We start from the raw sequence: 14,885 nt of genomic DNA, 5'->3' as shown, positions 1-14,885 counted from the left end.
TAGGCCAAAAAGTAGATTGGTGCATTATGCCAATCGATTGGCTCATCAATTTTGGCCCCAATTTTTTTTGCCTTTTTTGAGTCAACCTCTGTCATACCCCAAAAGTCACCCAACTCCGATACAACTTTCATCTGATCCATGATCCTACTGCACATGCATGCTTTCATTATTTCATCATCATAATTTCATTGAACTTTCATAACCAAAGACATATTGTATGGGCTCAAGGCATGAAATTTAAAATAAAATTAAAATTTAAATAAAATATTTAAAAAAAAAATAATTTTTTTTTATAAAAAAAATAGGGAAATCGATTTACCCAATTAGATAAATTGATTTGTCCTGCGCAAACACCAAAAAAAAACTTTTTTTTGCACAAAGGGTATTTGGTTCCCCCCACTTTCCCACTTGTTTTCCCTATAAATAGACTAGCGTTCAGACGGGCACTCCCGTGCCCGTCTGTCCGCTTTTTTTTAATGCGTACAGCAGAGACAAATAAATGTTTGGTTTTCTTTTTATCAGGTTTGTATTGTACGTCATATTAAAAATAATATTATTACACTTTGAAAATGGTAAACAAAGATATTCAAAATTATATTGAAGCATGCAAAGTACTATTGATATTGTGTAATCAATGACGTTCTTTAAAAGGAATGCCGAACATGAAATCTTTATTCGAAGTATTTTCTTTTTCATTGCAATTATTTTCCATAGTAAACAAAAAATATAAGACTCTCAAATTAGATTTTTTTTTAGAGAAAAAGATAGTAAAATTAATAGTAAGTAGTGTAATATAGCTTTTTTTACCTTATAAAGATTCAAATCAATTCTTCATACACCCTTTTATTAATGCGCTCTTGAGATTTAAAAAAACTACAAATACATGAAAAAATGTCATATCATCAAAGAATACATTCAAAATATATCTCAGCTAAGCAATGTGGGATCAAGAAAATCTAATTTGAGCCCGTGGCCATTTTCAAGTCTCCTTATTGCGCTACACTGAGTTTTTGTTTTTACTCCCGTGCCCGTCTGTCCGCTTTTTTTATTGTGCTTACGTGTGTATATCTTTTATAATGTTTTTCACATATGTCATGTTAAAAAGAATATTACTTGGACACATTTCATAAAAATAAAATTAAGATGATATATATTCACTTTTAACATGTATTAGTAAATTATGACTTAAATTTGAGAAATCAACATTAAAAAAGGCGAAACCTCTCTCTCTCTCTCTCTCTCTCTCTCTCTCTCTCTCTCTCTCTCTCTCTCTCTCATATTTAAGTAATAATTTAATGTAACATATTGAAAGTGAATATTTATCATCTAAATTATATATAAATAAATAAATAAATATTCATATCTTTTCCAACCAATTTTATCTTTTGTATTATTAAATTTCTCCCTATTTTCATTTGAATATCTATTTTTATTTTCTAATTTTTTTCTAAATCTATTATTTTCATTTCATTTCACACTATTGACCAACATTATAAAGAACAACAACAAAAATGTTGCAAATATAGTCGGTATTTAATTCACTTGCAATAGAGTGTTGGATGCTACGGTGGCCAATAAATCTATGAAACATCATTAAAAAAGAAAGTATTTGCATATAATATTTTGATAATCATGAAAATAATAAATAGTACATAATCAACACTATAAGAAAAACGCCTGATATCTCGAAAAACTCATCTTATACACCCCCATATCTCGAAAAGCATCTCAAAATAATAAATGATCAAATAAACTTCTACGCCTCACGTCTTGCTCGATCCTACTTGGCTCAATTGGGAAGCCTGAATCACGAAATCCAATACTAAGAACATGCATTTTTTTTCTTTTTCCTTTTCATTCTCTCTCTCTAAATTTTTAATTTTTATTTTGTTTTTGATGAGTGTGTTGTGTATGGTCATCATGATAATACTATTTGTTTTAATTAAATTAAATGAGGAAGTTGAATATTTTGATTAGTAAAAGTAATCCATGAATAAGGGGTTGGTTGGAATAAAGATATAATTTGAATGAAAATACGTCAATTCAAAATATCATATCCCCATTATAGATAGTTATAAATACACTAATTAGAATTTATTAGAATTTAAAGTAAGACGTCATAGGTTCTCTGAAATACTTCATTGTTAAATTCTAGGAACCAATTTAATAATGCAAATGGCATATTATAATAATTAAAAATCATATTGTACTTCTAAGTTGTTAAATTCTAAATTGTTACAAATTGTTTCCTATTCTTTTTCTTAGCATCATATCTCTCATATTATTTATCTTAATTTATAATCTCTCTCCGTCTTTTTAGTATGCACACACGTAAAATAATTTTTTGTCCATAAATTTATTTCGATTTTTAACTAAATAGAAAAGAAAGACGGGAAATTGTATGAATCAGACCAAATATAGATAGAAGGATTTGTAGTAGAAAAAATATCTGAAGATAAATGTCATTAAAATGACAAATAATAATCATTAACCATCTATTATGTAATACTATATGCCTTAAAAATCAGAAATATAATAATGTAAAATAAATTGAACCAACAAACTTAATGAAATAATAGACTATATGTTTTAACAAATTTGGTAATTATAGGCATGTTATATTTGTTCTTTAAAACAATTAATGGTAGAACTTAAAGAAGAAAATTGTGAACATAGATTTAAAAACATCATATAATACAAACAAATAAATCATCAATGAGAATATGCAATAGTTGATCATTACACTGAATCTCAAATAAAAAGAAAAAAGAAAACATGGGCATATCTGTCGCTATCATCATAATGAGTTTGTTTCTTCTTGATCATCATACTAATGTTAAATTTGATCAATGTGAAAACATTGGCATCTTTGTGGTAACATTGTGAGAAAATGAGAAATATATATGTCATACGGTCATTAATGCCACCAACATGAAAGATCTCTCCTGTTAATATCAATGTATTGGGGATTGACAGCCATATTCTACATTTCTCTTGATAATAGCTTCCACGTTGATGTCACTGAAAATCCAAAATCTTCCCTCTTTTCCTTCTCTTTTTTCCATATCCTTCTCTTTTTTTATCTCAAAAAGTTATTTATATGTTCATGTGCAATAAAACAACACATAAAGGGAAACAACTTTAGTATAAAATAGAAAAATTAACTAATAATTCCATATATTTTAATAACAATTACAGTCAAGTAAAATGAAATATAATAATTAGAAAGACAGAAAGAAAGAAAACTTAAATGGTGAAAGTAAAAGTTCAGTGCTAAATCACTTATCAATTATAGATAAATCATTTCCCAAATTTCTCAACTTTCCTCCTTAAAGTCAACTTTAAAGCAAGTACGATGGTTTAAGTAATATGAAGAACTCAGAGGGAGATAAAAATCAAAAGGAGAGTGAATTGAGATATAGGCAAACAATTTTAGATTTTACAGAATCAGTTAAAATCTAAATACAATAAAAAAAAATAAATTGAACAAATTTTGCAAATATATAGTAATTTTGTAGATTCAAGTGGTAACTACCAAGAAGTTATATTGATGCATTATTTGTAATTGCTAAATGGAAGAACATGGAAGTTATATTGTTGTAAATTCAAGTGGTAACTACCAAGAAGTTATTATCATACAATTTTATTTTATTATTTATTAAAAAATTAAAAGATTAAATAAGGGTAATTTTGGAAAAAATAAAGTCACTCCAAAACATTGTATCCCCTTTATATATAGGTATCGATAATATTTGCGCATTAAATTTTGTTTGAATTGAGAAAATTGCAGTGTGACGTGACTTTATTTAACCGTTTTTTTCAAGAAAATCAATAAATAACTCAATGTATAAACTTAAATTCTTCTTTAATGTTTTTGAATTTGTGTTCTTTAATGTTTTTGGTATGAGGGTGTAATACACAATACATACACATGGAAACAAGTAAACTTCTCTTAAACATGCAACGGTTATAATCATCAATATTCATCTTTCTTTTATGGAAAAACCACTCACGTATTGTTTACCAAAATCCCCTATGAATAAATATCATGTTATATCAGTATTCCATTTACTCTCTCCATCATGATAATCAAGTTAGTATTATGTGTTAACTTAATAATTTAAATTTAAATTTAAATAATTTATATAATAAACCTTTTTGACATGAACTCTCATGTCCGTCCATCCGTTTTTTGTAGGGAGTGTTTGTTTCCAGGATTCATAAAAAAATCTCATGAATAAATTACCTAAAAAAAGTAAAGATTTAATTTTCGTACTTTTCTAAAAAGGAATTTAGCATATAGTTTGATATAATCTTTAGAAAATGAATAATGATATATTTTTCTCAAAAAAATTATGTGGAATTTCATGGGAATCAATATTCCCACTTTATTCTCGTAGGAGTAAAACAATGGGAATTGTGAAAGTTATGCAACTTCTTTTATTTTATGGAATTTTGTGAATTTTTTTTCAATCTTGTAACAAATATGAGAATAATTTTTTCACCCATGTATTTTCGAGAATATAATTTAATTTCTAGACTTGAAAGAAATGTCACCTTAAAGCGCACACGCCAAAAACTATAAAAACACATTTTTTTATAAATTTTGGCGTATTTTTGAAATTAAATTATAAGTATCAAACGTGATATATTTATCTTGCATTCTATTTTGACACTCTCTCGGTCTCAACAATTTATGATATTTATCATATATTTCGTACAATGCTTAAAACTCACATAGTATAATAAGATGATGATTACCATGATTTATAAAATATTAAATAGCATAATTTATGAAATAGGTTTATCACAATAAATTATTTATGAATTCCTGATGCTCTCTTCTCTCTCACTCCTTAAACAACAACACCATTTTTATTACGCCATTTTTTTCTTCCGTCTCCTTATGTCCTTGCCATGTATTTCTTTCCATTAGTAATATGTAGTTACTTCTCAACTTTTTACATCGCCACTTGTTAAGTTTGAAAAAAGAACAATTAGAGTACTACACAGTTGTTTTATTTTTATTGATCCCTGCATTTTTATGATAAGAAGTGAATTGAACGATTTAAACAAACACAAAGCAAATTTTATTTTTTAAAGTATGAACATGCATCAATAATAAAATACATAATTTAAGAAGTTTTGATATTCTTTATAGGCAAGAGTTTACCTTAATAGTGAATGTTTAAGAAAACAAACTATCAAACTTCAAAGTAAGTATATTAAGTTATAGGGAAAGATAACATGTAATAACGGCTAACAAAAACAAAACATTTTTTATTTTTTTCCTTCACAACCTTTACATGTTGCTAGATTTTGATTGCTAGGAGGGATAAGAATGATTATGTTTTGTTTCAAGCAACTCCTTTCATTTGCGTGGACTGCAGTTACGGTATATAAAAATAATTATCAATTTTACTACAGAGTATCATCAAAACAACCATTACAAACACAAAAGCCTTTATATGATGGAAAAATTCATATCAATTTAAAATGAAAAATGAAAGTATTTACTTTGAACCTTATGGCAAGCATATTATTTTCAAGATAAAGTGGATACCAGACCAAAATTGAACATTTACAAACCACAACAAAAAGCAATGTTATTGAAAAAATAATATGAGACTAAACTATTTTAAACCTCATAAATGAAAAGAAACCCAAACTGAAAAACATTTTTTTCATCATAATTCCTAAAAACTCTCTTCCATCTCACACACGATCTTTGTCTCTTGCAACCATGATTTAAACATACATAATTAATAAAAAGAATTGAAACAGACGTGGTAGAAAACTTAAATAATATAATAGATAAATTGATATAATAATAAAAAATGATGAAAAATACAAACTGTATAACTCTTCTCCAACATGTTCTTCTTAAAATTAAAATTAAGAAAAAATGATCAAACTATATCACAAAATTGGAAAAGTGAAATAAGAATGAACAAAATTAAATGCATCATTATTTACATTAAACCGGAAAGTATTGAATATCGGCGAGTGAATAGGTGATTAGAATGTGACAAAAAAATTATGTGAAGTTTTAAAAAAAAATTATGTGAAGTTTTAAAAAAAATCCTTTTTTAAGAGCAAATATATATGATCATATCTTGCAACAATGAGGTGTTTAAGTTGTGAAAAAAACTATCATTACCGTTATTAAAAGAAACTATTGCCAATTTTAAAAATATGGTGAGAGGTTATTAAAATAAATTATATTGGGAGTAAAAAATACTGCATATTAGAAAGTTACAATAGAAAATCAAAAGTAAGATAGAAATATAATAGAATTAAAAAAGTTCAACAAAAAAATAATATGTTGATTGAGAAAGAGATGAAATAAAAAAAAAGTAGAAGAGGATTTTTAATTTGTGTCATCATTCAACGGTTAATCGAAGTTATAGATTTTTTTTTGTGAGAGATGAAAGTTAGTTTATCAATTAATAACCAACAAAAGATACTAATCACTCAAGTTATTTATAAAAAAGATAAAGGGTAATTTTGGAACAAAAATAGGTCACTCCAAAAACTTGTATCCCCTTTATATATAGTTATAGACGCACTATTCCCCTTCATTTCTCATACTTTCTAGCCCCCAAAAATTCTGAAAAAATATCATTCAACCTCTCTTCTCCAAACCTAAATCAAAACCAAAAAACCTTTCTCTCCCAAAAGTCACCACCACCATTTTTTTCCCATTTCAAATTTTTTTCCCTCAAAATTTCTCACTCTCTAACACTCATAATCCAACCCCTTTACTAGGCTTTCACCACAAATATTTTCATCCCAAACTCCTTGCTTCATATTCAAGCTCAACACCATTTCTACCTAGCTTTTTTCACATTTTGTGGGTAATGATTTTAACTTAAACTTTTTAACTTTTTGTTTCTTTTTTTGATTAAAAATGGTTGCTTGTTCTTGGTTGGTCTTTTGAGATGGTTTAGATTCAAGATTGCAAAAAATGATTGACTTTGGTTTACTCACATTTTTTAAAGATTTTTTATTTTTACTATCTTTTTTCACCTTTTTGTGGTTGTTTTGTGTGTGTTATCATTTTCTTTTATTATGGATTTGTTGTTGTATTTGTTTGGTTGATGAGGTCTAGTAGATCATGACCATGATTGCTTAGAGTTGATTAAATCTTCAATGTTTCAAACCTATCTATGGTTGATCAATAGATCATTCATGATACTTTGAGGCATTGATAGATTGCCTCTATTTTAACCATATTTGGGTCATTTGATGCATAGATGAAACCATGTCTTTACATTAACTTGCTAATCCATTTGCTTATTGTTACTAACTCCTAACATTTATATTATTGCACTTTATTTTTTTTGCAATTTATTTTATTGTTCATTTTATTTCATTTACTTTATGTTTATGTTCACTAACTACTAACTTCTAACATTTATATTATTGCACTTTATTTCTTTGCAATTTATTTTATTGTGCACTTTATTTCAAGTATTTTATGTTTATGTTTATTGTTATCTAACTATATCATTTAAATTATGCTAATTTATTTACTACCTTATTATCTTGTCAAATAAAAGAGGAATAAAAACAAAAGAAAGAGAACAAATCACTTTTTTTTTAAATATTAATAGATGGACTTAAGGTTGCATAACTTTCTTTGTTACAAATCTATTGTTAGTTGATTTTTTAATCATCTTCAATATTTTGCATCAATGATAAGCTATCTCTTAATGTGTCATATTTTAAGTCTTTTTGACCTAAGAAAATAGTCTTAAAAAATATTCATTTTTGTACATGTTACTAACCACTAATTATACTTCATTAATTTTGTTTATCATTAACCTTTGTTATTGTGATTTTGGTATTATTGACTTATATTTGTATCATTTATATTCACTAACCATTATTATTGTGATATTGTTTCTTTATATTGTAATTTACTTTTATGTGATACTTTATAATTGTGATATTGTTTTTTTACATTAAAGTACTCATCATCATCATCATTGTACAAATTCATCATGCATGTTTATTTACTTGTTATTTATTTTATTATCATCAAACATTAAAAACAACAAAAACATGATAAAATGATAAGACAAAAATATTCATTCAACTCTTAATCATCTTGGACTTAGAGGATTTCATTTTAGGACCCTTGCTTGGAGGTTTTTCCCTTATCTTTGTGATACTTTGTAAATGTTAGATTTTATTTGTAACTTACATTCATGATGTAAGAATGGCATCATGACACCACCTTAGGGGGACATGTTTGTAAGACCATTATCCTTTATTTAGCTTAGGTCACTTTTGCACACAAAAGGCTTTCTCTTGGGCTACCTTACAATGAGACTCTTTAATTTCTTGTTGGTTACTTTGCGTTCATGTTGCATAAGCCAAATTTCATAATCAAAATAAAATAAACCCTTGATTCAACGTCAAGTGGCATTTTCTTAGCCAAACTCAAAAATACTTAATAATTACGATTATTATTGTGTGCCATGAGCCTTAAGTGGTGGAGAATGAGTGAGAATGGAGCATTCATATCCTTACTCTGATTATTTTGGACGCAAGACGCTTGACTTGTTGTCTAGAATAATCACCTCCGCCCATAGACTTTAGTACAATATAATCACAAACACTCTTTCATAAAACTCATATTCAAGGTAAAAATAATACAACTCATCAAACTCATTTTTGTGCCTTAGGGCATCATCCCGAAAACCCTTTTTTCAAAGGTAAAATCAACCAACACATAAACATTTTCTACTCCAAACTACGGAGCTCTGATTCCTCATCCCCGAATGAGTGATACGTAGGCACAAGGGCCCCAATCCTTGGCGAGCACTATAATAATAAAAATACCCCCTTCTTTTTCACACATTCTTTTGAAAATAAAACAATAATAGATAAATCCCATGTATGTAAAACAACCCAAATGGTTCCCATGGAGTACCATGGACGTAAGGGGTGCTAACACCTTCCCCTTACGTAACCGACTTTCGAACCCAAATCTCGGTGGCAAGACCGATTTCTTATTCTCTTTTAGTGTTTCCCGTGCGCGTCTCTTTTCCGAGGGTTTTATCGACTATTTCCCCTCTCCTCTCCGATAGAGGTAAACTAAATAAAATTCGGTGGCGACTCTTCTGACTTTGCCTCCCTTTGGCATCTCTTTAGTCCCGGTTTCGTTATCGTGAAATCCCGGTAGCGACAACCTCTAGCCTATGAATAAAGGTCTTTTCCCTCATATTTTCACATCCAGAAACTTGAGCTCTCATACCTCACTCCCTACTCTCTCTAAAAATATTTTTCTTTACTTTCTCTCACTTAAATTTAGTCTAGTGCTTTCGAGAAATTTCTTTTGCAAGTGAGGCATTTGTATAATATTGGAAAGGTAATATTGTAAATATACCAAGGAACATTTGTTTCTACCTTGGTTGAATAATTGATCCAATTGGGGATTTTTTTGGGTTCTAAGCTAAACCCTCTAAAGGCTTTGTTTTAGGGATTTCGCTATAAAGTCATCGGTTCGGTTCGACGACTCGTCCTGTTAAAAAATCCTTCAACAGTTCGAGATTAGCTCGGTATTAAAATCTCAAGTTGATTCATATACTATGTAAAACCCTAGTTCGTTTCATAAACTCGACACAGTTAAAAGCTTGCTAAGGTTGGAGATACGTCCGGTATAAAATCTCCTAGGTTCGTGGTCAGCCCGTCAAAACCCTGGTTTGGTTTTTGAGCTCAGTCAGGATTAAAAGCTCACTCAGGTTTGATATTAGCCTGTGCCAAATCACGATATTAAGCTTGAAGACTAATCATTCCACGTTTATGTTTGGAAAGAAGACTAAGTGTTTCAATCCATCGTTTTGAAGGAAGACTCGTCGTTTCTCTCATTGTTCATTGTTTGGTTGGAAGTTAGCCATAAACTTCATTTTCGTTGTATAAGGGCGTTCGAGAGTTCAACCTACTAAAATCTATTAAGTTTATTGGATACTCAAGAATAAATCTTAGGATACTAAAAGCTATTATGTCTTTTATTTTTTACTGAACCTCTCTATAACTTCTGGTGTTATCTCTTTATCCCTTAACTCTTTAATTTCTGCATTTTATTTCCCATTGCTTAATTCTAAAAAAATTCAAAAATATTTTTAAACTCTGAAATTAATCCTAAAAGTTGTTCAAACTCAAGTTTTTTTGAAACACGCAATTCACCTCCCTCTTGTGTGTGTGCAGAACCATATTTATAACGATATGGTGAAAAGTATGAGTAAATTATGGAGAGCTAGAGTCCCTAGCAAGATCACCTCTTTGGTTAGAGGTTGATACATTCGAGACTGCCTACTAAAATGGACTTGGCAAAGAAGGGAATCGTGTTTGGACCGTATAATCTGTTGTGCCCGCTCTGTTGGCTAGTAGGCGAATATGTTACTCACTTGTTTTTGTCTTGCCCAATAAGTAATTTAGTATGGCTTTGCATAGCTAGGTGGATCCGTTCTGACTCATTGACTTAGCAAGAATCAATTCCTGCACATTTTCTCCAGTTCTGTTTCTTGACAAAAAGGAAGTTCAATTCCTCAGCATTTCTCTGACAAGCACTGTGTTAGTCACTTTGGTCTTGTAGGAACAATATATTGTTCAATGATGGAGTTGTAGGAGTTCATAACTTATTTGAGAATGTCAAATTTATGGCTTGGGATTGGTGGGTAGGAAAGAATAAAACGCATCTTGTTTGTAATTGGGAAGCTTATCATCTTAATATGAATCTTTGCTTTTCAAACTCCTAATTGTTTGTCTCCTTTATTTATAAAGGTTTAGTAGCCCGTTTACTTTTTATCAATCTTGTACTAACTCAAAAAGTACATGGTCTGTGTTCCCTCTACAAATGTAGGGGGACTCAGATGTCTTTGTAGGTGTATTACAATTTGGGTAGCGAGGACTTGCTAACGACGGAGAGAAGTCATGTATGGTGGTTTTTGAGTCTGTTTAAGGGACTAACTCACATGAGGAGAGAGGTCATGTTGGTGGTTGGCGTTGCTGGGTTGCAGGCAGATGGTTAGGTTGATGGTGTGTTAAGGCTATTCGGAGCATAGTGCTCTCTGAGTAGTAGTAAATATGTATGACTTGAGAATCTCCCCTTATCCCCTTGAGGGGATAGTGTATTTAAAAAGGCTTTAGGACCTAGGGTTACCTCAGAAAAGGTCAATACCTCATGATGTCATCTTCTCTTAAGATGTTTCCAAGGTATCTCCCTAGACAAGACTTTTTGTAAATATAACACTACATTTATCTTTAGTAATAAAAAAACGTATGGAGGTTGCTTACACAAAAGAGTTGGCAATAATATTAATAGTAATAAAATGTAATTCTATGTACAATACTTTAGTACTTAAGAAATTTAAATAATTTTTTTAATATTATATATATATATATATATATATATATATATATATATATAATATATATATATATATATATATATATATATATATATATATATATAAAAGAGCAAACTGCCTAGTTAGTAAACAAAGATTCTCTAAAAAATCCATGCCTCCTTTAAAATTATTGTTATGAACAAAATTAACCTTAAAAGGAATAAAAAAATTATCAAGAAATTTATGCAAGTATTAGCTCTTTAGAAGGATGGTATTAATTATATTTATCATTCTTCACAGGTTTAACACTAAAAAATTTCACTTGTATAGATTCTCTCAGTGTTTTTAAAATCCTCATCAATTATTGGTGTGAGGCTAATCATTCCTATGTAATTATTTAGTTGTTAGAATAACAAAATTGGATAGTTAAAAGATTTTTCTATTGGCAGAAAAGACTAGAAGATTTTGAACAGCAAAAGCAACCATCCTTATAGGTAGTGTCATAACTAAGAAAACTAAGATCAACAACAAAATTTAATAGTTAACCTAATCAACTAATTAGCTATATAGCATGATTTCATGCTAAACAAAACCGATTAACTAAAAAAGTAAGATTAATTTGATGTTTTGCCTAAAAATGGATGTAGGATCTGATTGATTACATAGTTAGAGAAAGATTGAGAATGCAAGACATCCTCACATTCTTGATATTATTATTAGTCTATATACAACAACATCATAGGTTATTCTCTAGTCTATATACCTCCATTTATTACCTTTGTCTTTTGCATCCTTTCCTTCTCCATCCACTCAATGCTGTTTCTGTTTTCCCTTCTACTAGCTATCACCTTTTTCCACTAACTTATATCACCTTTCACATCTCAATCTCTCTCTATGCCTCTCACTATCACTCATCTCAACTTCCTCTCTTTCAATTAGGGTTTCTTCTCTTAGCTTAGACTACTTTCTCACTTGGAGAGAAAAAAAGAGCTTCTGAAGGATAAAGTTACTTTCCTTTTAGTTTATTTGATCAAAGAACCTACATCACAAACAGGTAAAATCATGTTCATGTGTCTTCCTTCTTTTTTTCTCCTTTTCCTTATGCATGTATAGTTCTTTTTTTTTTCTTTCTGTTTTTGTTTCAATCAAATAAAGTATACTAGATGATAATTGACAACACTTTTTAGGGCTTTTCCATTTTTAAGTTTTGTGTTGTAACAGATGAACTATAATTAGCCAGATCCCTGACTCAAACTGATTAAATTTCAGAAGGTAATTATTATAGATTGGTACTTTTTTATCATGCAACTGAATATTACCAGCAGAGGGAATGCAAAGTGTTGTTAATTATATATGTAGGGTAGTGTATATATATGTTTCCTAATTTGGAATCAATGAAGATGAAAAAAAAAACCTTATAATTGAGGACAAATTCAGATCAAAAATACTTTGCAAAGACTTTCATGTTTGAAAGTTGAGACTAATTAAGGATTCTTTTATTTGATTTTCTCTAGGTAATGAATCTAAAATGGTAAAGGGAAAGAGGATAGAAAAAACTATATTTTTCAGAAATATTATTTTAAGAAAATTAAGAAAAATAATATTATTAAATAAAAATACTAGGGAGCAAAAATGTTAACTCTTACTTTTTAACCTATCACATCTTGTACAATTTTAAAATTTTATGAAAAGTAAATAAGAAAGAAACGATTAAATATATTAGTACAAATTATTTCTCAAAGTTATGTGAGCCAGCATATTCTCTTTGCATATATATATATATATATATATATATATATATATATATATATATATATATATAATATATATATAACAATCGCGCTCGCATAAAAGCTTTGATTTTGGTTTATATTGGTGTTGTAATACTGATTACAGTAGTAGTAGTGATGGTGTGAATCAACTATAACTTCTTTTTCTTCATATAAGTAGTTAATGGTATTGTATAGACACTTTGAGATACCATTTTGTGGCAGCCGTTTTTGCAATTTTTGAAGTAAAATCTTGTACGTATGTATGTTAAAGATTAAGGATGAATATAGAAATATTATTCAAATTCAGCCTATGATAAGTCTGAACATTAATCTCAGTTTATCATGAGATCTATTTCTGCATAATAGAAATAATCTTTATAATATATATGAAAGGGTATAATCTCTATAATATATATGAAAATAGATTATTTGTAACGCCCAGGGAATATAGGTTAAGAAAAATGGCATCATCATCCAGCTCATACAATTCACCTTGTGCCGCCTGCAAATTTTTGAGGAGAAAATGCATGCCAGGATGCATTTTTGCACCATACTTTCCACCAGAAGAGCCACAAAAATTTGCAAACGTGCACAAAATATTCGGTGCCAGCAATGTGACAAAGCTTCTCAACGAACTCCTCCCACACCAAAGAGAGGATGCAGTGAACTCACTTGCCTACGAAGCCGAAGCACGGGTGAGGGACCCTGTTTATGGCTGTGTAGGTGCTATCTCTTTTCTTCAAAGACAAGTTCAGAGGCTCCAAAAGGAGCTTGATGCTGCTAACACTGATCTTCTTCGTTATTCACTCACTGATATCCCTCCACCTCCACCGTCGTCTCTTTCTGTGCCGCCCGGAATGGTGTCAGTTCAACAAATGCCGCAAAGACAGTTTAGTGGAGGTGTTTATTCTTCTTTTCCTTATTCTCTTCCTTGGACTGATACTTCATCAGAGGACATGAGTGAGGGTGGTGGAGGAGGAAATCATTTGTGAACTAATAAGTTGAGTATTAACCCATCTAGGGTTTATACTTTTTGAGACATTGCCTGCAATATTCTTATGGCGTGATGATATTATATATGCATCTATTCTGGACTTTGGCTATGAATATGTAGCCTTAATTATTGGACTCTTTTATCTACGTGATTGAAGGTCGGTCTACTGTGTGATTTAATAAAGCTTATTTGATGGCTTCTCTTTTCTATATTAAAATATTGTATTGTCTTTTCTTGCCAAATGCTAGTTAAGGGAAGAGATCATTGTTACCATCAGTAGCAGGGTCGTCTTTAAATAAATTTTGACATAGTATCTCTTAAAACCGATTTTCATTTCTAAAAGCTAAATAAATAATATTCATATGTATTTGAACTCATATAACTGGACTACACAGAATTTGTATTAGTTTAGTACTATGATTTTAGAACAATGAGTCATTGTTGTTTCTGATACTCTTGCGCAGTGTCTTAAAAAACAGTTGCGGTTGGTTTGCGTGCAGTCACGTAAAACACTGAATGCAGTTGTTATGGTGTGAATTAACCAGCACTCATCGCAGTTGTTATGGTGTGAATTAATCATAATTTGTTATCAAACATAAAATGGTGATAACGGTATCGGTGTCAGCATGTATCAGCATATGCCGATACGCCGATACTGGTCCGCCGATACTGGTATCGGTGTCAGCATGTATCAGCATATGCTGATACGCCGATACTATTTTGTCGGGCCATTTTCGCTTTTTATAATCATACTTGTGT

The 14,885-nt window shown here is 29.8% G+C and overlaps 1 protein-coding gene across 1 annotated transcript; it reads left to right on the top strand.

The window, feature by feature from the left end:
* Positions 1-12,131: 12,131 nt before the first annotated feature.
* On the top strand, positions 12,132-14,335 carry LOC127073962 (protein LATERAL ORGAN BOUNDARIES). Its single transcript, XM_051015212.1, has 2 exons — positions 12,132-12,414; positions 13,575-14,335. Exon 2 carries the CDS (start codon positions 13,594-13,596, stop codon positions 14,122-14,124), a length of 531 nt encoding a protein of 176 aa, XP_050871169.1. The 5' UTR covers positions 12,132-12,414; positions 13,575-13,593; the 3' UTR covers positions 14,125-14,335.
* Positions 14,336-14,885: the final 550 nt, after the last annotated feature.

The sequence above is a fragment of the Lathyrus oleraceus genome, chromosome 4 (assembly GCF_024323335.1).
Source record: "Lathyrus oleraceus cultivar Zhongwan6 chromosome 4, CAAS_Psat_ZW6_1.0, whole genome shotgun sequence".
In the NCBI taxonomy this organism is placed as follows: domain Eukaryota; kingdom Viridiplantae; phylum Streptophyta; class Magnoliopsida; order Fabales; family Fabaceae; genus Lathyrus; species Lathyrus oleraceus.
Note: the sequence above shows the minus strand (reverse complement) of the source record. Positions and strands in the feature narration are given on the sequence as shown.

Coding starts and splice junctions, on each gene's coding strand:
- LOC127073962 (XM_051015212.1), top strand. CDS start 13,594: ATGGCATCATCATCCAGCTCATACAATTCACCTTGTGCCGCCTGCAAA.